General features: G+C 36.5%; 1 protein-coding gene across 3 annotated transcripts; it reads right to left on the minus strand.

The window, feature by feature from the left end:
- Positions 1 to 236: 236 nt before the first annotated feature.
- On the minus strand, positions 237 to 25,405 carry rapgef1a (Rap guanine nucleotide exchange factor (GEF) 1a). Of its 3 annotated transcripts, XM_052563542.1 has the most exons (25): positions 25,223 to 25,405; positions 21,469 to 21,614; positions 21,154 to 21,332; positions 20,885 to 21,041; positions 20,646 to 20,734; positions 20,309 to 20,461; positions 16,999 to 17,119; positions 15,292 to 15,472; positions 14,781 to 15,164; positions 13,162 to 13,358; positions 11,326 to 11,490; positions 8,280 to 8,372; positions 6,591 to 6,667; positions 6,380 to 6,485; positions 5,758 to 5,833; positions 5,357 to 5,443; positions 5,169 to 5,259; positions 4,827 to 5,012; positions 4,663 to 4,747; positions 4,492 to 4,586; positions 3,530 to 3,608; positions 3,340 to 3,441; positions 2,556 to 2,653; positions 2,325 to 2,453; positions 237 to 2,092 (listed from the first exon to the last, which is right to left on the minus strand). In XM_052563542.1, the coding sequence occupies exons 1-25, from the start codon at positions 25,248 to 25,250 to the stop codon at positions 1,942 to 1,944; spliced, it is 3,255 nt and encodes a 1,084-aa protein (XP_052419502.1). In that variant the 5' UTR covers positions 25,251 to 25,405; the 3' UTR covers positions 237 to 1,941. The 3 variants fall into 3 exon arrangements, with proteins under 3 accessions (XP_052419502.1, XP_052419503.1, XP_052419504.1); XM_052563543.1 differs by lacking the exon at positions 11,326 to 11,490; XM_052563544.1 differs by lacking the exons at positions 8,280 to 8,372; positions 11,326 to 11,490 and having other exon boundaries at positions 25,223 to 25,404.
- Between the last annotated feature and the right edge of the window lie 514 nt (positions 25,406 to 25,919).

Here is a 25,919-nt window from a genome sequence, read left to right on the forward strand (position 1 = left end):
ATATATTGACTTTGGTGATATATCGGTTGACAACTAGATAACAGTCTGAGCTTGTTTTTTGAATGACAGCTTTCGGAACCATAGTAAAATCACTGAGAATTTTTATTTACTCACTGAAATAAGAGAGATAATGTAGACTTTCGCTTTGGACACTTACTCTACTACCTCATCATGTTTTAAATTCTATGTGTCCCCTTACCAAAATGAAAGGATCCCACACACACACACAAAACAAAGACATTGATGATATGTATATTATTTTACCAGGTTTCACAGGGTTATGTGTACAGAGGTACATGTCAGTTGTATGTTATATTCAGCTGAATCATCATCATGTTGAAACAGTGATGATATATGGTCTGGGGTCTTTGGAATTTTGAAACCAACCTCAGTCCAATTCGCAGGTAAGAAAAGGTTCCCGTGAAAGCGTTGTTGCAGGGGTTCAGGCTCATACACATGTCCACTTCAAACTGTTACCTAACAGCTTTTAATCTTTGCTTCCCACAATCAACTTCAAAGTGCACATTTGATCACATCTCACAACAACAGAGTAATCTCTCTGCAAACATCCAAGTAAAATCCTTTTAAAAAACAAAAGGAAAACTGCATTGTATAAAATAAATCACACTGACACCACTTTATGAACAGCTTCAAGCACTTGATAGTAGGTCTGTGATCACTGCGATGGCTCTGGGAGATCTACAGAAATGTGGTGCAATGTGAAAAGTATTGAAGTGTACCTTACAAACAGTGATAAATAATAACTCCTAAAATCTTCCTTGCAAAGACCACACACCTTCCTTTATCTATGCACATCAATACACAAATAAATTACACGCACGATTAACAAAATAATGAGTTCCCTGATTACTAACAATTATTTGTAATCGGAAGACAACTGATTTTAAATAGGTCTCAAATTGCTAAAATGATAAGGATGAGTTTAAAATAAACAGAAACATTAAAATGTAGTTATTTATGGGTGATTATATCTCACAATTCTGACTATTTTTATTTTATTTTATTCAGAACTGTGAGATAAAAGTCACAATTTGCCTTTTTTTTTAAATGTTATTGCATGGGAAAAACAGAGAAAAAACAAACTGAGAATTCTAAGAGAAAAATAGATATAAACTTGGAATTGCAAGAAATTCAGAATTCTGAATATTTTTTTTTTTTATCTTTTTAATTTTGACTTCTTTTCCCCTTTCAGAACTTGGAGAAAGTCCAAATTGTGGAACAAAGAGTCTGACTTATCCAATGTGGCAAACATGAACTTGATACACATTAAAATTGGCACACTCAGAATTTTAGTAACAAACTTTAGTATCTCAAATCCAGAAAAACTAATTTTTGAGTTCAGCTGGATACGGTTAATCTTGCAGAAAAGAAGCAACACAATCCTGATAGTGCTATTAATAACTGAGACTGTGTCTCCTCATAATGACCTAATATCATACATGCTTCAAGCTGTTCAATACAGCAGCTGAATTTACAGCAATCCACCTAAACCTAAAGAACCTTTATGTGCATTTGTAATATACAAAATAAATAAATAAAAATATCAGTCTTCAAGGAGCTTCCACATCCAAAGTGCCCACTGAGGCATCATGGTATTAATTTGCAGTTGGAGTTGCAATAGTTTTTCCAGATTCATCCAGATGGTGAGACGGTCCTGGAATATTACCGTGAATCCCAGGTTACGATCTCAAACCACTTAATCAGAATCATGTTTTCTGTCTTCTCACCTGCCACTGTTCCACTTCAAATTTACACACACAGGTTCAGACGCAGTGCAATTACAAAATGAAATCGAATCAGTTTCAGTAAACTGTAACAGAAATACAGTATTGTTTCCAGTCTCGTAGCTGCCATTACAGTAACTTGTGATTGCTGTGCCTTGCAACTTCAGAGGAGAGTTTGTGGTTCTAGCCAAAAGAGCTACGTTCTTTCCTCTCGCTCTGTTTTCCGGCGAGTGATGTTGCGAGGCTTGATCTTCAAAGAGAGCTCCCACAACGCCTCTTCAGCTAGATGGTCACTGAAGTCGTTGAAGAAGGACACAATGTCGTCGTTGTGTTTGAGGTCATAGTGCCTGGAAGAAAGAGAAGGAGAAGTCATGCAAAAAGCTTCATTTGATGCGGACAAAATATAAAATGTGAAGAGATATCTATTAAAAAAGACATCTGTAGGTAACCACCAACAATGTCCCAGCCACATTTTCACAATCTAATACAATTTAAATAGATAAAATCAAGTCCTGCATATTTAGTTTTCTCATGATGATGAATGTCAAAGGGGCTGTCCAATGTCGTCCAGGCACTCACACTTGCTGGAAGCGCCTCATAGTGTCCAGGATATTGAACTGCTGCCAGCGTTTGGAAAAGTTGATCTTTCCATCAATGAGGTCAGGATTCCCAAGATGAACAAAGGTTAAGTCCTGGAGGATGAGACCTCTGTATTTTGCGGCAAAATAGGGGAAAGAGTTGTTAAAGATGAATATGACATTTTACAATCAATACAAAATGTGCTTTTTAATGCTTAACATCTGTTCTTACAGATACGGTATACATGGAGGCTCCACATCTGCCAAAGCTGCTCTGTACGCCCGGAAGGAGGAGGAACTGTCAATTAAAGTGCAATATTCCTCCAAACCCTGTGAAGATAACAGATATCAGTTCCTGTGATGATCGACTGAGACAGGAAGTGCTGGGTAGTAACTAATTACATGTGATCTGAATTACATAATCAGAGTCCAAAAATTAAGTACTTGTGATTGGAGTACATTACTGTGGCGAGTGGGGCGGGGCCGAGAGGCGTGGGAACGAGGAGTGAGGCCAGGTGTAGTGATTGGAGATGAGCTACACCTGAGCCCCACCGTCGGTATCGAGTCCCACGTCTCTCGGCCCCGCCCCACTCGCCACAATTACATTTTAAAATGCTCATAATCCGATGATTTTTTTTTATGGATTACATGATTACATATCATTCCCACGATGGCAGTAATTTATTCAGAATGTATTGATTCTCCCTAATTCTTATTTTTTCCTTTCTAAAAATCCCATTCAGCTTTGACTATATTCACAAAGACAGACAGAAAGAAAGAAATATTTCAAGGAATATATTTTCTCTCGCTTAGCTTTTTTAAAATATCAATATGGTACATTTAATGTTCAATTAAAACAAGTTTAATAGAAAAAGTAATCTAAAATGTATTCTGAAAACATAATCTAAAGTGATTAACCTAGACAGACGTTATTACAGTTTTCATCATGTAATCTGTAATCATTAAAGGACTACAATTAGTAAGTAATCTAACCAGCTCTGGAGTGCGTGATTTACCTCCGATGTCTGCTTCTGCCATTCCAGTCTTCTGATGGGCGCTGAATCCAGCGCTGATAATATTGCCAAGTAGGAGTTGAAGTTATTGAGTTTTCTTAAGTGCTAAATTACAAAGAGACACAGCTTCATTTAGATTTGATTCAGATTTGATTCATTGGATTAAGTCTGGAAGAATGAAATTAGTTTGGACCTTCATTATTTTGATAAACTTGAGAAGTAGTTTTTCCCGATCCTGGGCTTTCTCTTGCAGGATTATTAAGGACCGAACCCTTAAAAAGAGAGATTAGAAATATATAATGTACTGTACACTTAATGATGTACACTACCAGTTAACAGTTCGGAATCAGAAATGTTTTTTTTTTTTTTACAGGAGCTTCTTATGCTCATCAAGGTTGCATTTATTTGATCAAAAACATAGTAATATCGTCAAATATTATTATGATGTAAAATAAAAAAATATATATTTTGATATACATTCAAATCTAATTTATTCCTGTGATCCAAAGCTGAATATTAAATATAATGTTTTCGAAATAAATTAAAAGTTTTATTCAGCAAGTATGTTAAATTGTTAAAAAGTGATAGAAGATTTATATTGTTAGAAAAGATTTATAGTTTGACTAAATGCTGTTCTTTGTAACTTTGTATTCATCAAAAAATTCTGAAAAAAGTGAATTATCAACTGTTGCCAACATTGATAATTCTAGTAATACATTTTACATAGCATATTACAATGATTTCTTAATGTGACACTTTACCCTGGAGTAATGGCTGATGCAAATTCAGCTTTGCATCAAATAAATAAATTATAATTTAAAAGATATTAAATAGAAACCAATATTTTATATTGTAATAACATTTAGCAAATTTTTTTTAGTTTTTCTGTATTTTTGATCAAATAAATGCACCCATAATAAGCATAAGAGACGTCTTTAAAAAAAACATTACTCTTAAATCTTACTGATCTGGCAGTTTATGTCCATGAACATATTTTTCTCAATCAACTTTATATTTTAGTAAAAAAAAAAAAAAATGTGTATCATATAGGGAAGCTGTTTTATATAGGGATTTGTTTCACCACTTTTAACTGACTGGAGCAATTAATTTTTAGAAACACAAATGTATAAAATAGACCGTGTCAGAGCATCATACCAGTATGACATGTTGTTGAAGTGCTCTGTGAACTGGGTCAGATTGGGGCTCTTTTCCTCATTCTGTTCCTTTGCCCAAAGTAACACCTCTGGGATCTGCAGAGGCAAGGGAAAAACGTGTTGGAAAATCTTAAATCTTTCAAGATAGAAAGCATGATGAATGAAGTCGTACCTCAATCTTATAAAAGAGCTCTGCATCGAGGAGAGTCAGCTGGTCTGCGATCTCATGGCTACGGAAGTCGTGCAGAGTGCCGGGCCTGTTAACAAAGTCTAAATCAGTTCACCTCACTCTAAATGATCCATTTTTAAAAGTAAAATGATTTAGGCGAGCATTACCTGGCGGCCACACCTCGTGCAGCCAGCGTTTTGAGGGAATTAGTGTACTGCAGCAACTTCTTCTGCTGGACTTTATCTAGGATGTTCTTGCGCAGAACCCGGGCCAGGGTGAGCTCACCGTTACACAACAGATTGAACACAAGCTCCATGAGCTGCTTCAGGATGTCTTCTGTCAGCTCCACCAAACTGAAAAGTTCATATTCAAATATGCTTCACAAGCAACAACAACTGCACATATGAGACGGTGAACAACTACTAGCTTAAAAAATCATGAGGCACAATTATTTGTAGAACAATATTTGAAATATCTACTACATTTTTGCGGCAAATGTTCCAGCTCACCAAAGCTCATCCACGACGCGCACCAGCATGAAGAAGGTGTTTTTACTAGCTCGCTGTTTGATAATGTCAGAGCTGAGAGAAAATCTGGTAAATGTGTTCAGAGTTAAGGGCAAAAGGAAGCTTGGGGTGTAAAAAGGTTAGAAATGCACAGATTTAGATAGATAAAGTGCCCCTCCCTCAGAAAGGATATCTATAGCGGAGCTTTTTAATGAGGTCCTCAGGGGCTAGAAACGTTCGGTATGTGGTCAAAAAAGCTTCACAGTATAAAACCCGATCTACAAAAGAGAACAAAAAAGAAGATGCATTGATTTAATCATAATTATTGGATAAGATTTTAAAAAGTATTAATTTCTTTAAACATTTTTGACTGACCTCAAACTTTTGAACGGTAGTTGAAATGCTAAATTTTTTGTTTCATGCATGTATTATTAAATAAATGAGTGAGTGATTTATATAGCCCTTTATTGTGTATTGCTGTACTCCAGAAGCGCTTTACAATCATATGATGGCGGTCTCTCCTCAACCAGCACCAGTGTGCAGCATCCACCTGGATGATGGGTTTTATTATTATTCTACATTTTATTCCTACCTTTTCGATCTGTTTCGGTGGCATGAACTACTAAAATATCGCCTGCTCCAGCTCTGACATCAGGGCCGTCATCGTTCTGAGAAACACAGATTAGGATTATGCAGTTTTTTCACAGGATGGTCAAAATTAAAGCTTTTCATGTGATCAGCTACTAAATATAACTTCATAGAGGCATGTGATTTTTTAAAATATATTAGTTGAACAACCAGTTGGTCCTCAGGAAGCCCTATATACTTAGGGTCAGCTGAACCCTATCACATGTTGAGATGTCAGGATGTTTCATTTCAAACACGTTCTTGTTTTCAAAAGCAGAATGGAACAGGAAGCAGCATGTCTGCACACTAGAATCATATTTCCTGTCTTACTGCACAGTACAAGTGATCCACTTACTAACTCTCTCATAGAATAATTCAGCGGAGATGCTCTCTGCAGTAGGTCTGACCTTGCAGTGTGAACAGCAGTACAGTACTTCACATGCACTTCAACACTGGGCTTCACTGCAGTGGCTTTAATTCACAGGCAGAGGGCAGCAGAGAGCACACAAGCACTCTGATCATCATCCAAATCATGATACAAGCTTCTAAAATTAAAGATGGTCATTTCTGCTTCTCATAAGTTTTACCTCTTGCTTTAGTGTTAAACGAGACATTATCTCATCGTGGTCTATCAGGCAGAGCTCATCCACTTCTTCTGAGGTCAACTCTGAGTCCACACACTTCTGCTTCCAGCTGTGAATGAGAGGATAGTTTATCAAAAGTACAAAACATGGAAGAAAATAAACGCCATATGATAAAAAGGTATCGGAGGTATTTCTTTTAAGCACTGAGTGTTACCCCTCTCTGTCAGCCGGATCTTTGCTGTGCTCTGAAGCCAAGTCCTGGAGCGAGTCCTCAGCATCACAAGAAGGGTCCTGGTAATGACAGATAAAATATGTAAGGACTATTAGGACTATCCGGAGAAGAATGGGACGAAAAAGAGACGTCTCTGTCAAATGCTTCACAGTAACAGCATATCAGGATTTTACATTTTAATAAAATGCTAAATACAGGGAAGAGCACAAGGTGATAGTTCTGCATTTCACAAAACATTCACCACAGGACTGGGGCATATTGATAACACATTGCAATTTAGTGAAGCCACTGAATAACTATATACACTACTGTGAAAAGGTTTGAGGTCAGAAGATTTTTTATTATTATTTTTTTTATAATGAAATCTCGTGCTCACCAAGGCTACATTTATTTTGATAAAAAAAAAAAAAAAAACGACATATTGTGAAATAATAACACAATAATATTGTAAAATATTCTATTTAAATACATTTAAAAATGTAATTTAATCCTGGTATGGTAAAGCTGCCAGCAGCCATTACTCCAGTCTTCAGTGGCACATGATCCTTCAGAAATTATTCTAATATTATTTGGTGCTCAATAAACATTTCTATTATTATTCATATTCATATTATTATTATATGTTGCTTTATATTTCATTGGAAATCGTGATGAAGTTTTTAATGTCACTTTTGTCATCCTTGCTAAATAAAAGTATACATGTATTGTTTAAAAAAATGACTGACCCCATACATTTCAATTGTAGTATAAATTGTATATCAGCTTCACAGAAAGTGTCTTAATAGCCATGACATGCATCAATAAGTGATTATCAAACATGAGATTAGATAAATCATTTGTGAAAAGCTGTTCATTTATAATCAGAAATATGTTTATGTGACTTCACATCACAGTTTTTGTCTATACATGGTAAATATGTATATACACTCACTGTAGTAGATAATTACAAATACATACATGCATACACCAGAATATTAGCCTGCATATTTACTGTTTCACCAAATAATGTTTTTTAGTCATGCCATATTTTTAAGCTAATGTCAAATGAAATTTTTTTCAGAAATGTAATGTTGATTTGACTGTGTAACTTTATACCACATCGGGACAAATCTGATGATCTGTTCAAGAGTCTTAATAATTACTGCTGCAGCTGCAGGTTTTATTGTTTGGAAAGCACACAATCATCAAATCAACAATTCCTCTTTTCAGTTCTCGAATTCTATTAGAGCAACTCGATTTCACAACGTCTGCACACAAAGTCATTGAAAAACTACAGGCCTCGTTTTTTGCCAAGGTAGTTTTTCTGGCCACACTGCATGCAAAATCTTGCACAAAAATCCATACTACACATATGTCCAACAATACATGGAAGGATTTTGAACCAATTGAATTTTACTGTGGGCATGGTAACCCAGCATGGCATGGCAAAATATCTTATGTAACAATCCCGAGGCACGGCTGGTTACGACCAAAGCTCAGATTAGCATGCAAGAGATTCTTGTTTGTTACTTTGGGACACTTCGTGAAATGTCCTGATGGTGGGTGTTAAGCAAAATGTGCAATTAACCAGTGGCATGATGCAAAGCCAAGCATTACAGTGACAAAAAGCACAAGCGCAGCATGTGAGGGCACCGACATGTCGGCTGCAAACGTTGACATGCTTTTACTTACTCCATTGGAGAGAGTCACATCTCCATTGGCTTGGTTGGATGAATATAGATTGACATATTCACCCTCCCCACCTTCATCATTACCACTTTCGCTCTACAGGAAAACAAGAGGGAGGACAGCACAAGCATTGAAAGGTGTCGGAGTAAAGGAGTGATTTGGAGCTGATGCCCACAAAGATGAAGAATAAAACTTGGCAGAAGGAATCTATTGCTCTTGTGGCCCTGAAATCCAAGGACATTTGTTTGCAAAGCAAGATATGGCAAGACCAGCCTCTGGAAACTTGGCACGACGTTGTGCATTAGAGTGACTTTACTACATGAAGCTGAATTGCGTTAAATTTTACTGCCTAAAACACTCTTAACTGTGGTAGAATCAATGTAATGCAAGGCTTCAGGTGACTGCCTGCTCCACTGCAGCAGAACAATTACAATAAAGGCCATCAAATGTTCAATACATGATTGTATTTATTCATAACGATCACAATAAACAATTCCTTCACCAAATAAGATCAATAACAGTCTCTAAACTGAAGCAAGCATAATTTATTATCTAATAAAACTGTATTGCTCCCATTCTAATCAACATAGCTGTCTACATTACAAGTGTATTGACGTCAGACTCTTGCAGACAGCTTCATTAATTGCAATGTGAACAGTCGCAATAAGCCGTTTATATCCAGCGCAGACTAATGTGATAGGAAGTAACTATTTTCTCTGCCTATTTATTGATTAATGCATTTAGCAGACTGTTTATCCAAAGTGACTTACAATGCAATCAGGCTAACATTTCTTTTTATCTAACAAGTTTCCCTGGGAATCGAACCCACAACCTTGCGCTGCTAATGCAATGCTCTAGGGGGGAAGTCGTGGCCTAATGGTTAGAGAGTCGGACTCTCAATTGAAAGGTCTCGGGCCGGCAGGAAATGTAGGTGGGGGGAGTGCATGTACAGTGCTCTGTATGTGTGCACTTTGGATGGGTTAAATGCAGAGCACGAATTCTGAGTATAGGTCACCATACTTGGCTGTATGTCACGTCACTTTTTTTTCACTTTACCACTTAAGCCACAAGAACACTATTTAAAGTAGATTGCAACAGGTTTTTATCACATTTAATTCAGTCCGAGTCCGTTTAATTCTATTTGATTATTGTGGTATGACTGGATGATTAAAAAAAAAAAAAATCTTTTGATATGGTGAATTTTTATGTAGGAAATATATTTTTTTACCAAAGCTAAAACAAATCTTTTTACTTGAGCTTTTAACTAGCATAGTTGCATAATGCTTTCTTTTAGTATTACTTATTTTGAATTTACATATCTTGTTATGCATTTTATGCAGGCTAATTTCATCGTTTATTATTATGGGTTTAATCTCTGCTTGTATTGTGGGTTTCATTTTCAATCTTACTGTATGTCATGATGAGATTTTATCTGTTTTTAACAATCTAGATCACATTTTTTGTAAGGAACTTTGAGCTGCACTATTCGTATGAAATGAACTTTTTTTAGTTTATTGTTTTATTAGGAATAATTGCTTTTTGTGTACTGCAATTTTAGATAATGAATATCTAAAGGGTATGACTATTCCAACTGTGATATTAATTATTATATTATCATATTATAATAAAAAAAAAAAAAAAATTAAAAAGTTAATAATACATTAATAATAATTAATCCATGATTATGATTAAAAGAATAATCCAACAACAACAACAAAAAAAAGTCTATAATAAAAATCTATTATCACCATAATTAAATAAATATAGACATTAAATCCCATAGCTTATCCATTTAATTATTGCCACTCCTATATATATATATATATATATCTACTAAACCCGAGACAGATCACCTATATGTAGTAGTCACTTTCGGTATCGAAAAGAGTTCCCTGTGATTCAGAATACTTAGTCAGAAGATACAGCTCAGCAGATATAACATCATACCAGGCAGCTCAGTCACCTAACAGCAGGGAGCCTGACGACTCCCTGCGGGGTGATGAATGTTTAACCTGAGCTTTTCAATAGGTCACAGTTGCAGGACTCCTGTGTGGTACATGCTTTTGACTTTTTAAATCTTTAGATCTCCGAGGCGTGTGCGGGAGAAAAACCTCCCCACTGAACTATAACGAGGCAGTGCCGCCGTTAATTGAGGTTGTGAACTATTTGTTGCCTACAGGCTACAGCACCTGTGATTGATGTGAGCTATTATGAACATGTTTCCTCTTGTAGCCGCTGGCATACACACCTACACAGAGTCAATAATTAGACAATCAGCGGTGTTTGCATGTTTGTGCTACTTCTCAGCATGTGAAGACGAAGTGAAAAACTACAGAATCATAACTGCAATGTTTGAAATGCTGCACCATAGTGTTCATCGGAGCAGATTTGGAGAAATATAGCATTCCATCACTTGCTCTGCAGCAAATGGGTGCCGTCAGAATGAGAGCCCAAACATCACAACAATAAACACAACTCCAGTCCACGATAAAAGTATTTTGATGTGAGAAGGCAAGAGGGTATGTTGACTTTTTACTAGAGAAAGCTTGTCACTTCACAACATGTAAATTGATGGACTGTAGTAGTGTGGATTACTTGGATCATGGATTATTGTGGTGTTTTTATGAGCTGTTTGGACTCTCATTCTGATGGCACCGATTCACACCAACATAATTGTTTGAGCTGTTTCAGCTTTTAAACAGTGCTTTATCGATGGACTGGAGTTGTGTGTAGTGTTGTGATTTCTATAAGCTGTGTGGGCTCTCATTCTGACAGCACCCATTTACTGCAGAGGAGCAAGTGATGTAATGCTATATTCCTTTAAATCTGTTCAGATGAAGAAACAAACCCACCTAAATCATGGATGACTTGAAGGTAAAAAAACCAATTTCAGAATATTTTCATTTTTGGGTGAACTATTCCTCTAAACCTCTACAACAGGCAAGCAGTGCTGTTAAATTAGGCTTTAAAGAAGATATTAAGATATTCATTTATTAGTCCAAAACAAGAAAAATGCATTGGAGGCCTGCGAAAGCCAAGTGGGACTCACCGTAGGGACAGGCAGGGAGCCCTGGCGGTTCAGAGAGGAGTAAGATGCAGAAAGGCTGAGAGCGGTTTCTGTCTCACCAGGGCCAGGCCCAGACGCACACTGCTGCAGCTGACATGACAGAGAGGAGGAAGAGGAAGAGGAAGGAGACGCAGAGTGTGAGGAAGCCTAGGACAGAGGAGAGGAGCAGAGGAAGGAAGAGAAAAAGGCCAGAGATTCATGCACAGTGTAGATTATCGAGCAGATGTGAGCTGAATGGAGAAAAAGACCTTAGTCAGAGTAGACGGCATATTAAATGTGACGCAAATGAAACATTTTTAATCACGGTTTGTGAAAATTAGACGTGACCTAAGACCTTAAAAGCCCTATTTGCTATTTTTAATCAGATCCAGTTAAATATGACGTCTATTCAGACTGAAGTTTACTGTGCAGCAGGAAAGAACAAAGTTAAGTGAATGAATTGCGTAAAATACTGTGAGACAAAGGGTTCTGTTTTTTGCCTGTTAACTGCTTGTGCTTGCTAATCAGAGCGTGGGAACAAAAACAGGAAATCAGTAAAACTAAAAGCACAAACAAATGGTTAAACTTGTAGGTATTATAGCTACTAGCACATAAGCTTACTTTATACCTGAGCTTAAAAATAAGCAACACACCTCAGTGAATCCTTCTGTTCAGTCACATGGAATGGGAGAGAAAACAGTGGAAACCAAGACAAATGAAATGAGGTAGATGGGTTAGCAAGACAAGAACGAGGACAAAAGCAAGAACAGTGCAAAGCATTGAAACCATAGATATGTATAGACGCCTTATTCGATCGGTCCAGATACGCTGACGTGTCAGCCATCTTGGAATGGTCAACTTGACGTCATTCACCATAATAATCAATGAATATTCAAAGATATGCAAGCATATAACTTGCTGTTGTAGACGCACACCGTCAACATGCTCAAAGGTTCGCAGAATGTTCCAAAACTTGTGGATGGCTTACGTATCGCGGCCCATAGAAACATTCCATAAAGAAGCATCTATATGACTGATATATAGCATTATATTCCTATATTTTTATCCCTTGGTGCCCACTTATAAACTTATAAGTATAATATAACAAACTATATTTCTAACACTCGCATTGTGCCTTCAAGATTTCTATGTAAATTTCCTTTATACATGTCAAATAAGATACAGAGTCTTACAATTGTTTGGTTGTCAGACTTCCCTCTGCGTCCTATAGGCATTTAATAATTTATTTCACACAATCTCTTTGTAAATCTTCATTAGAAAATCATAAAAAAAAAGTCTCTGTTCTAAAATGTCACAAAAATAACCAAGAACCTTGTTAAAATAAACATCAGTCGCTAGTTTCTAACATTTGGATGCCACAAAAAATGTGCAGAGCAGCAGGTGCTACACACATCCACGAATTGCTTCTTCTTCGAAGATTTAAAGGATGTAACCACATTTTATTTTTATTTGAGCTGTTTCTCATAGGCAACCATTAGCTGAATAAACATCAGACATGTTCACACAACATGCAATGAGAAAATGGATGGTGTAAGATAAAGACGTACTTTTACTGGTATAATATGACACTGAATGCCCAAGGCAACACTTGAACTTTAGTAAGACCAACAGAGAATGAATGTTTTGCTTCAAGCAACTTAATATAAGCAATAATCTGACACTACGGGAAATATAATACCGCTACCATTATGATTAATGGTGACTCAGAGTAGGATGAAAAACATTGCATCAACATTTAAGGAGGGTGAGATTGAGACAGACAGAAAGTGTGTACAGTGTGTGTGGGCGCAGCACTGACGGCTGTGATCTAGCTCTCACCAGTTGTCTCTGTTTGGGTGGCAGCGCTGGTGGAGGGACGGTCTCATCGCTGCTGCTGAAGGAGTCGTTGAGACCGTACACTTCCTGAAATCGCTTCCTATTGCGCTGCTCGTAAATGCTTTCGCTCTGAGGCGTTTGGTAGAAAACGGAAGGCAGTGGCTCAGAATAGTCCTCCATAAACTGCATGTACTGCAGAACTGTGGTTTAAACAGGGCAAAACGTAGATGGGTTAAATCAAGACAAAGGCAAACAGGTGGTGAACACTAGCACATGCAATAGAGAGGGTAAAGGTTATAATGTCAAGAGGCTCTGAGACTGTGAGAAGTTGTAAATTTAGCATTTTAATTGGTTTATGAAATTATGCTAATTATGGTCATATTCCCATTTTGTGTGCAAATGAATACTTATTTTCAATATTCTGCTAGCTAGAATGAGTCTGCATTAAACAGCTGTCATACAAATATATTAGTATAACATTTCCAGAAAATTTTATTTGTAAAATCTGTGTATTGAATATATATATACTTTTTTTTTATCTGCATGCAGAGAAACAAAAGTATCTTTGCCTATATTTTTTAATTCATCCCATCCCACAAACTGAACATGTCCGCAATGCTCTGTAATTCTGAGTAAATCAAATTTAAAAGAGAAAAACAGCATCCTCTGTGTGGCCTCTTATAAACTCTTCTATAAAGCCACAGCGCTCATGTGCAAATTACGACATGATTCAATCGTCCCTCCCACCAAACAAGAGTCTTTCAGCAAGAGCTCATTTCCTGCTGGCTTGGGTGAGGCCTTGAACTGTATTCAGTCAGAGATTTCTCCAACAAAGGCATTATTCCATCTGACCTCGCACTGAAGCTGACATCACTGTTTCCCCACCCCTACCCCAACAGTGAGGGGCTTTGCAGAGAAAAAATGGTGAAAAACTGGCTTTGCCAAACTGCGTCACACATTACACAAGGAATTAACAGCTTAGTCTGAAGACAAAAGCCAGGGCTTGAACTACTTGTTTGGTCATAGCACTCAAAGATTAAATTCTGCCCATAAAGTTGGCCTATTTTCTAAACACGTTATTGATGTTATTGTGAACGATTAATCGGTGCATAGTTAATTATTTATCTAATCATTTTTCAATCTAAACGTCATAACTTGATCTTAACATTAAATTAATTCTCTCTGGTGGTGAGTGCCAGACTTCAACAATAAATTTGTTAAACTCCTTTAACTGCAAGTTTGCATTAAGAGGTGGAACCTCCATTCAATCAACTACCGATGGATAGAATCTACGCTCTACATTTCTTCAGGAATTTCCAATAATCAAATTTTCCAGATGATGAACAATAAACCATGATTTATCCTATTTAAAAGAGTTTGAAGATTTAAAACGACAGACAACAAAACTGAAGTACGGCAGCTTTTAGTAAAATGCATATAATTAACAGCAACATTATCATCCATTGATGTGAACACTAATATAGTTCTAGTTCTTGTTGTGCATGGATCTTTACTCTATTTTCCCAAAGTGCAACAGCACAACATTGACAGATCAAACTAGACAAGTGTTTCTTAATCTGACTTGCTATCCTACAAACAACATTTGAGTTCCTCATACTCACTATGGCGACTCTTCTTCTCCGGCAGGGGTGGAGGGCTCTGGGGGACCTGTGCATCCTCAGCAGAGCCAAAGTGTCCCATTAGTTCTCCAGGGTTCGAGGGTGGCATTGAAGGAAATAGGGGGAATGGCTGGGTCTGCATGTCCTCATCAGAAACATTGTCATATTGAGAGTACAGTCGTTCCACCTGAGGTGGAGGGGGTCGCCGTTCCTTCTTTGGGAGAGCGGGCGGGATTGATTGAAGCTGAACAGGGGAGGAGGATGATTCATTGTGAGACTCGGGGAGCGGGCTCAGACAACCCCCTGTGTGCGCGGGAGGGTTCTGGTCAATGCTAGACAGGTCCTGATGCAGGAAGTCATAGTCGGGGTCATAGCTTTCCGCTGTGTCTGAGTAAAGCAGTGGACAGAATAGAAAAGATAAAACTCATCTATATATTTAAACCACTTTTGGGCCGTGTAGTCTGACAAGTTATCGTTAAAAAGTAGTTTTCTCAACAATGATTTAAACACTCACCTAGAGTCTCGCAGCTGGTGTTACGAGAGCACTGTCCGCTGTCCTGCTCCAAAGATGATAGTTGTTCATCTGACTTGCTCAATATGCTGATGCTGCCACATGGGGACAGTCGTGGCGATTCCCCTCCATAGGAGTTACTGCCTCCTGAAAAACGCCTCTGTAAGGCATCTGCCTCATATTCCTTTAGATGAAATTAAGAACAGTTAACCTCAAGAAACAATCAAACATTAAATATTTATTCAACTTAATGTTTCATACCGGTATGGCTTTTTCTCTTCTGTATCAAAACATTTTTTAAATAATGTCTGTGGACACCATGACTTTCATTTCTTGGACAAAAACAGTTGAACTGTCCTTCCAAATTAAATTTTGTGATTCACAACTTATTTAAGGATCAGTAAATAATGGAACAATTAAAAACAAAACAATTGTGAACTATCTTTTCAAAAGCCACCCTATCTACTGTATATACACCTAATATGTAAGGGATAATCAACGGCTAGCCATGTATTAAAGGATTTTAAATGCACGATGTGGAGGCAAAGAACCGCCTGATGCAAACTGCATTTTAAATTTTAATTTTACATTTTAATGCATGGCTAGCAGTTGATTATCCTGCTTATTCCATGGTCATTTGCCAAGTTACAGACCAGTTAACACTAGTATAGCACTTTGCAACACTATATTTGACAGAATGGGTAAAATGCAAAAAAAAAAAAAAAATTGTCAGTTAGCTCTACAATTCTGCCCACTTCAGATCAGAGAGAGATGAAATAGTCCCGTAGATTTACTTTTATTTGAATTAATTATAGTATGTTTCTCTATTAATTACCGATCGAGAGAGAGAGAGATGACAGTTGTGTGTACCTGCGTGTTGTGTCTGTGCGTCTCTCTCTACAAACAAATACATCAAAAACTGCCATTTTACCATCGTTGCTGAGGAATATAATGTAGCGATCTAGTATCTAGGCAACTTTATTAATAAAAATCATGGGGAAGCCTTCACAACAAGTTTATGTGTGTGTGCAGTGCAATCTGCAATCTCTCTCTCTCTCTATGTGTGTGTGTGTGTGTGCATCAATTGAAGCAGCACATTAATATGGATTGGTGATTAAACTGACTTGGACCTACCTGTGCATTAAACAGATTTACTGCATACCTGCCAGCCAATCAGAATCCAGTATTCAGACAGACCATGGAATATATATATATATATATATATATATATATATATATATATATATATATATATATATATATATATAAATATATATATATATATACATACACATACACACACACACACACACACACATATATATATATATATGTGTGTGTGTGTGTGTGTGTGTCTATGTTGGTTGTTAATTACCAACAAACCATTGACTGATTTTATTATTGTTTTTTTTATCTATATAATGAATGTCAGTAAAGTGCAATGTTGTTTTGGACCAAAATGAATTTAATTTTATTGACAACAACAGACATTAGGATGAGTAAATTATTTATTTTTGGATGAACTATCTGTGTCTATCTTTAAACGTCAACTCAGCAACCTTTCATTGCACTAAACCAGACTAATTCCGAGAGGTCATTAACGATCAGTTTTTGGGGAAGAAGTCTTGTGAGCCACAACACTGTCATTTAAGGCCCACATCAGGCTCTTATGTCACAGATTGGAGCATCAAGGGAACATCAAAATCTTACCTGTCGACAGATACCAATAGGAAGACTTGATCCACTAGTGGTACGACTCATTGGTGCAACCACAGCAATTCTTGTGGGAGACGGTGCCGACTGACGCTTCTTTGGGGGAAGAGCTGGTGGACTGCAAAGGGAGAGTTTGTTTTAGCCAATACTAGCATCCAAACAGATGTCATATTGACAGGTAAATTGGTCTCATACAAGATGTCACTCAAGAAACCTACAGACAAATTCTGTGTTAAGAAAATCTGCAACCAATCCTAAGCCACCAGGAACATTTTTGCAAATTAAAAATGGGATCCAGCTCTGGAACCACAAACCACAACTTCATAAATCAATCATTCAGTCAGTCTGGTTAGTTGCTCTGTTGTCCCAAAACAGCTGCTAACAGTGAAGTCATACAGCAGAGTGACTAGCAGAAGAACTGACTCATAGTGAATGTAGAGTATGTCTGGCTGACATTTACAAATACCGATTCATTTTTGAATAACCAGTCTCAGCATACCAAGTCAGATTTTAAATGGTTTCAACAGACGAGAGGCTCGAATGGAGATTAAATAAGGTTCTTGCTATGAAGGGAAAATATAAAACACCTGGAGGATCTGTCGTAATTCTAACACAGTCATTTATTTTAACAGTCTGACTGATGTAAGCTCATTTTCGGCTGTGAGCCGAGAGACTATTGGCCATGAAAGCATCTACATGCCATTTCAGTGAGCTAATTGTGCTTCACAGCACATTTGGGATTTTAAGTCTGCAACAACAACTGAAAACAGACAGCGACAAATTTCATTATTAATCAGGGCATTGCACTAGGCATGCAGAACTTTCATCAGAGGTGTAATGTGCCGTTTAAAAAAAAACTTGTTTTAATTAAAAACAGTGAGCTGCACGGAAAAAAAGGTATTTGATGCAAGTTGTCTGAAGCACGTGAGCATGCTGAATTTATAGTTTCATATTGTCAGGTTGCCACATCGAGCCCTTTCACAGAGTGAGCAATGTGAACAATGTGGTTGAGAAGTTTTTCACCGCAACACAACTTAGACTTCATGGTTATATTCTTATCATGTGAATATTTTAAAGCAGCTCGTCCTAACGACAATGTGCAGTTAAATGTTGCAGCCTTTTTCAATGTCAAATACTTGATAAACTGTGCAAATACTTGTTTGTTATCGAAAGCGATTGCAATCATTTTAATAACGCTGGACATCAAAATTTATGTTTTAAATAATTGAAATATGCAATGCTGCATCTAAATCTGAATAGCATAAACCTAATTTATAATTAGCATTTCTGCACATTTGCATTTTGTGTGAATTAACCCTATTAAAGGCACAATATGTCAATTTTTCGCTGTTAGAGGGTGCATATTCAAAACAAACAAAAAAACACAGGTGTAGTTTGATGATGCCGTCACAGAGTGTGGAATCATGGGATTTTCAGTGCTGGAAAACCATTTATCCTTTGCTGAAACTTCCCCGTCATCATAGAGAATGCCGGTCATGGCTGCTTAGCAACAGCAGACGCAACTGGAGCACAAGCTACCGAGCACTTTGGAAAGAAGAAAAAAGCAGCGCGGCTATCATGTGAACGGCCCCTTATAATGCTACTCTGTGTTGTCGTTACCTGTCTAATAAAACAAATAGTATTAGCATACTAAAGCATATTTGGTGTTTCCATGTTTCCAACAAAACAAAACCAGAAATCAAGGGTGTAAGACATCATGACCAGGGATGAGGCACATTTTAAAATTTCTCTGGATTAAAATATGCTTCGAAACATTTTTGATAATGCAAGTCAACAAAGTAAAATAATACAAGTCAGCAAAATATATAACACTGCTCTAGCGATTTTTGGATATTTTAATAATAAAAAAAATGTGCCTTTAAGAATCAAGCTTGCTTTAAATTATAGACCAAAAATATCTTGCTGCTGAGTGAACAAATCTGGTGGTAGGCTAAAGCTGGCATCAAAAATAATCTCAAACAATAATCTTATATTTCGGAGACAATCTTGTCGGAAGGCTGGAAACACGCCAAAAACATGGAAATGCCAGCAAATAATTCAGAGTCTTTAATGCCAGCGGCACAACCTAATCCTCTCCTGTCTAGACTTGGTATCAGAGTATCCCTTCTTGCTGTTTCTGTCTCTCTTTCTTGTCTCTTTCAGTCTTTAGTGGAGAGCTGACACTGTTAAGTTCATTTCTCAGAAAACAGCCCATATGTCAATGACTGTCTGCTAGAGGAAGCAGAGCCTTCGCTTGCTGAGCCCTACAAAGACCTGAATTCTCAAGAACAGCACTATTTATAGCTCTCTTTCACACCTTTTCTTTTAGGCATCCCACAACACGAGATGGGTTCGTGCAATCATCTGTAGCCAAGACCAGCACTTAAAACATACACAACATGCTGCTGCCAACCACAACACAACTGTGATCTCTAAATGTTTACTGCATGTAATCCAGATAAGATAGCATGATAAGATAACACAGCATACTTCATATTTCCTCTTGTAAACTGCTCACCTTGTGAGGTACCACCTTACACTCACTTGTTTCACTGCATAAAGCTTGTAAGACTAAATACACAGTCATTTCTGATCAAAACTATGCCAACTTTTGTAACAGTATGAAGCAGCTAATTTGAGACTTTTTTCATATATATATATATATATATATATATATATATATATATATATATATATATATATATATATTAATATATTAATATATTTATTTATTTATAGTGCTGAACGATGATTAATATTTTTTTATCGAGATAAATCGTGATGATTTTTTGCCATTAATCGTATTGTTATACACAAAATTCAATAATGAATTCAAAAGTAATGTATTGTGCACTTCTTTGAAAGTATTGCTATATGAACAAAAGTGCAATATTTGATTTGCAAACCCTTTACACACACACATATATATGTGTGTGTGTGTGTGTGTGTGTGTGTGTGTGTGAAAATATTTAATAACATTTTACATAAAAAAACATTTTACAGTATTTCACATTTATTTATTTTATATAAAATATAGAATTTGAAAATATAATTATTGAATTTTGAAAATATATTGAACTTTTAATAATATTAAAACACTGTGTGTACAATATATATATATATATATATATATATATATATATATATATATAGAGAGAGAGAGAGAGAGAGAGAGAGAGAGAGAGAGAGAGAGAGAGAGAGAGAGAATATTTAAAAACATTAAAACACTGTGAATCTATATATTTTTATTTAACAACGTTTATTTTATATATAAACACCATGAAGAATTACTTAGACATTTTCATACCAATGTTCAGGCACTTTGAGTCCAGGTAGGGGAGGTTTAGGAGGGGCCACTTCCTCATCAGGGACATTATTTGGGGTCTCTGTGACCTCAGCTGGGGTAGGAGTATCATTCAAGACGGTTTCTTTCAACTCAACAACAGGGGGCTCTGGAACACTGCCATAATAAAGTTGTAGAAATTAATGAAATAGCAATTCAGCGCTGACACACAACATTGTATTGTAGGTCGACAGCCCAGCTGGTGACTTGTACTGAATTTAAAGGTGGTTTACAACATCACCCACCCCAATTTTAAAGAATTTCTCAAGGAATCAAGTTTTTCAAAAAGGTTTCCATTTACCGTTGTGGACTGGCGACAGGGGGCACGGTTTTGACAGGTGTGGTAGGGGAGGGGTGCTCCTGTTTCTCAATGGCGACTTTAACCAGCTCCTACAGGAAACCACAGGCAAAGTCAGCTTTAAACACAGAACTATCCACTAAAAACAAACCCATGGCTAAATACAGCTGGAATATTGGCAGAAAACAGCTGTCAGACAGAAGACAAGTCATGACAGACAGAGTTCTATAGACTATTAATACCTTAACACCATCCAGCACTGCTTTGATCACAGTGGTGACAGTTGTAACTGTTTCTTTATCTTCCAAATTCACCCCCTCCAGCATCACTTGGTCCGACCAGCGAATGAGGTTTGCAAGACTTTGATAGAGCCGACTGAGACAGGAGGACACTTTTGAACTGGTGACAGATGGATGGGGGATAAAATATTTATACAGTTCAGGGAGAAATCATGTTGTTTGAAAGCAGAACAATAAACGTATTCTCTCAGGAAGTTCAAAAACATTTTCACCTGCTTAGTATCTTGCCATCAAGTTGTACCAAGCCCATGATGGCCTCCAGAACTTTGCTAGCAGAACCAGGAAGCATTTCCAAGACCTTCTTGTCCACCGCCATCTTGTCGATAATCGTCTTGAAGTACCGCAAAGCGCTGACCACGTCTTTCTCATGCTCCTCTAATCGACTCGGATTCTAAATGTGGCAAAAAGAGAGTCAGCAAAACCAATGTCTTCAATATGTCCAAAGATAATAACATGTTTATGTGCCTTCAAATCATCCATGTTTTCAGACCAAAAGATTTGTTTCTAAAGCTAATATCATCTACTACCTTGGTCACGGTCTTCTCTGGGGACTTCACGGGCTGTTCTGGTGGTGGTTTGGACTTTTTGTTTGATGGTGTCCGCTTGATTTTGGGAGAGTGGAATTTGTCCTTTAGTTTCATTGTAAATGATGTCAAGTGAGAACGCTGGGATTCTGAAAGAAGACGAAAACACTCATTATTATGAGGTGAATTAGATCAAAAAAGATAATTTGCTCATTTATATATATAAATATAATATTTATTTATTATACACTATTACCAGAATATAAAGTAATTTTGTGATATAGAGCTCTGTGATGGACATTTAATAATTATATTTTATTGACAGTTTGAGTTAGCTTTTATTTATTTATTAATTATCAAGTAATTATTTTCTTATGTCGTTTGTCTTTTTTTTTTTTTTTGGTTTTATTAATTGGATTCAACTTATTTTATTTCAGCTAAGCAACATTTGTAAATTTTGTTATCTAATGATAACTCTGTATTTCTGTTTTATTTCAATTAACAAAAACAGTAAAACTTTAGTATAGGGTCCAATTCACACTAATAACTACTTGCTTATTAGCATGTCTATTATTAACATATTGGCTGTTTATTAGTGCTTATAAGGTACATATAATGCATGACATCCATAATCCTACCCAATACCCTTAACTTAACAACTACCTTATAAACTATTAATAAGCAGCAAATAAGGGGTTAATTGAGGCAAAAGTCATAGTTAATGGTTAGTTAATAGTGAGAATTGGACCCTAAAATAAAGTGTGGCCACAAAAACTTTAAATGATTTTTTAAACCATTTTATTGTTAGCTGAACATGACTACATTAACTCAAAGTATTCATGTCATCTTTCGCAGTAATTTAGGCAGCAGCTCTATGAGACATCAACCTTATTCTGTATCTTGGGAATACATGCGAGATACAGTGAAATCCTCTTTGACTACAAACTGAATTGGTTACAGTGGGACTTACTGCTCTCTTGGAGCGTGCCGCTCTGGAACGAATTCTGGTGATTACACTATTTTGCAGGCCACAAAACCATTTAGGGGCAATTTATCCTCACACACATTACAGGAATGAAGTGCTCGGGGTTTTCGAGGGTGCTCTGTGAACTTTCAAATCATACGATACAGAAAAAGCAAGAAAGAATCCGACAAGTGAGTTTTGTCAGGATTAACCCGTGTGGATATTAGCTCTGAAAGTTGGGTGTGCATTATTTAGGCTGACGAAACAACTTTCTGAAAAAAAAAAAACTAAGCCTACAGTTTTGAAAGTTGTGAAAATCATGTGACCTATTTTAGAAGTCAGTGGGTTTTAGTTTACATCTTCTGCGCGACATGATTTACTCATTACTAGCTAGTAAGAACCAGCTGGTTTAAGCAGGAAAGATCATCTGATTTAAATAATCAAAAATCTGGAACTGAGTGAGTCATTGTTAATATTTTAGAACCAATTTCCTGGAACAAAAAGATTGTGAATGTACATTTAAATTTGTTATTGGTAATCTGACCTCTAATAAAAAAAAAAGAAAAAAGAGAACAGCAGATTCATTTAAAATTGCGCAGGACTGGAATTACCCAGGACGATGGAAGTTTACTCTGATTTATCTCACAGTAACAGATGTGACTGCTAATCTAAACAGGTTAAATTGCCCATGAGAGCCAACTTCCTGAAACACTGTCTAAGAAAACGCACCACTCTGCTAATAAAAACACGGCAAACTAATAAGGTGTGCATGTGCTTTCAGAGGATGTGATCTTTCCATCCGCTTCTTGAACCTCACGCAGTGGGAAGTGCAGTCTACTAATTCATATCCTCTTTTTTTACATATCCTCATCTGAAACAAAGTAGTCGACCACAACCTCTGAACTGAATTTCCCCCCCCCCCTCTTTCACGCTTTCAAGAACCGTCCTCAACCTCTGGCCACATCTTAACCTAAAGTTTCCACCAACTAGATGAGAAGCTACTAAACACAGAGTCTGGGTTTAAAACATCAATCCATGAAAGCTTCATTAAAGCGTTTATTTTCACTGATCCTTTGTGTTTCATCACTCTCAGTCAGATTTGTGCAACACTGCATCTCCCAACAGCTCTAGGCTATATTTAAATCATAAAAATGGCAAAGTAACAAAGACAACTGAAGATAAAAATATTGTCGGCATGATCTGATAAACTTGAAAAGTGCAAAGAAACTTCTCTTTTCCGTTTCTGACGATTTGGTTACTAAAGCAATGCAAACACCTCTATCAGCTTCAACAAGAACAGTTCGAGAGAGATGTCTGAAAGCAGAAGACAATGGCCAAAATCCTCCTACGCAAACCAGCTTCGACATCACAGGGCCACAGAGATGAACAACTGAACTTCTGACAAGAAAAATACCCACAAGTGATTCAAATTTCTCTGAACCCCCAGAGAAAGGAAGTGACAATGGTAGCAACCTCACAGAGTAGTTAACAGACATTTGGCTTTATTCATAAAAATAAAAAAAAGTCACATGCACACTGACTGAGTGCAGAAGAGTAAAACATAAAACTTGCACTAAACAGTTTCTGCACCTCTCTCTCTCTCTCTCTAATCTAGCCTGACGTCAAATCAAATGATTCAAAACTTATTAAAGGAGCAGTGAAAATTTGCTGTAAATGACTCATCCAAAGGCCATCCAAGATACAGATGAGATAGAACAGATCTGGAGAAATGTAGCATTACATCACTTGCTCACCAATGGATCCACTGCAATGAATGGGTGCTGTCAGAATGAGAGCTTTTCATATTTAAATTACAGCTTTAAAAATGTATTACAAGTATCTTATATATCTATTTATTTATGATAAGATGATGCAGTAGCATAATGCATATCAAAGGTATACTGCGCATGACATATAACGTAGTGTAACATACCAATTTTTTAGTTTATCTACAGTATCTGAAGCTGAGTGAACTGTCAGCCTATAGTAAATGACTCAAACTTCTCTAAAAACCTCCGAGAAAGGAAGTGACAGTAGTAGTCGTTACTTGTCAGTGTAACTTCTTTCATCAAAGTAACTAAAACATGAGAAGAAATCTTCAAGTTAACAGTTAAAGAGTATATCTTTATATAGCTGTACATATTTACATTTGTATATAGATTCGACTGTACGTAACTATCTATCTATCTATCTATCTATCTATCTATCTGTCACAAGCTCGTTTAAACTATACAAGCATTTATACAACACATATGATTATTCAGATTATTAATTTTAACGCATGGGTAAGTTACGTTTAAATGCACAGAATAGTAAATTTTGTGGACAGAAGACCATTACAACACATCAAAACACGGTCAGAAAGGGCCAGACAGCAGCACAAAACCGTTACACAAACTCTGTATAGATTACTAGAAGCACATAACGCAAACTACATATTAAAATAAACAGCATATAGGAGAAAATTTATGAAAACGAGAAGTCTGACAGCTAACGTTAGTTAAAGTCAACAACAGCACTATGAGAAGCGCCGTCCACACCCAAATACAGCTGTCTGAGACAGACTCGTGTAGACATTAATACCAAATATTCTTATAAATGTATTTAAAGACCCGAATATATAATCTAAGGCATTTATATGACGCGTTTCGTTATTAAAACTAAGATAAAGATAAGATGCTTGTACACTGTCAGTGGCCTTGAACCCGCGTCTGAAGCTAATGCTAACACGGCTAACTGAAGTTCATCTTCACATTATTAATACGTTAGATGTAAACAAATGCAAACACTTACCTTGCTTGCTGTCTATTTTTCCAGACATTTTGGTGACTGTTAGTGTGCTGGTCACGATTAGCAATCGAAAGATGTTCGTTTCTCGCCGTTATTCCAGCATCTTAAGGAGACAGACCGGTCGATGTGGTCCTGGTCTGTGTGTCTGTGTGTGTGGATGGAGGAGGCAGAGCCAAACACACACACACACACACAGACAGGCCAGCAGTAGATGATGATGATGATGATGATGATGGTGAGTGGAAGTGTGTGATTTCTGCAGTACTGTCGCCTCCATACGGTGAAAACTACACATTGACAATGTAAGCAAAAGTGGAAAGAAAACCATTATATTATATTATATTATATTATATTATATTATATTATATTATATTATATTATATTATATTATATTATATTATATTATAAATCCCCACAAATATAATATATGTATTAACATAAAACAATTTTGTGAAATAAGTGACTGAAACAAAGGTTTAGATTTAGTTTTCAGACATTTATATTTTTGACATTATCTTATCTTGATCCCCACAAATATAATATAATATAATATAATATAATATAATATAATATAATATAATATAATATAATAATGTATTAATATAACACAATTGTGTGGAAAATGACTGAAACAAATGTATCGATTTTTTGTCAGACATTTATATTTTTTTCATATATTTTGGACATTATCTTATCTCAT

This window comes from Carassius gibelio, chromosome B8, assembly GCF_023724105.1.
Source record: "Carassius gibelio isolate Cgi1373 ecotype wild population from Czech Republic chromosome B8, carGib1.2-hapl.c, whole genome shotgun sequence".
Classification (NCBI taxonomy): Eukaryota; Metazoa; Chordata; class Actinopteri; order Cypriniformes; family Cyprinidae; genus Carassius; species Carassius gibelio.

Bases quoted from the DNA above. Each gene is read 5' to 3' on its own strand.
- rapgef1a (XM_052563542.1), bottom strand. From the start codon at position 25,250: ATGTCTGGAAAAATAGACAGCAAGCAAG. The intron at 21,615-25,222 runs GTAAGTGTTTGC...GTCTTCTTTCAG, and splicing joins AAAAATAGACAGCAAGCAAG to AATCCCAGCGTTCTCACTTG. The intron at 5,444-5,757 runs GTAGGAATAAAA...TCTCTTTTGTAG, and splicing joins CACCGAAACAGATCGAAAAG to ATCGGGTTTTATACTGTGAA.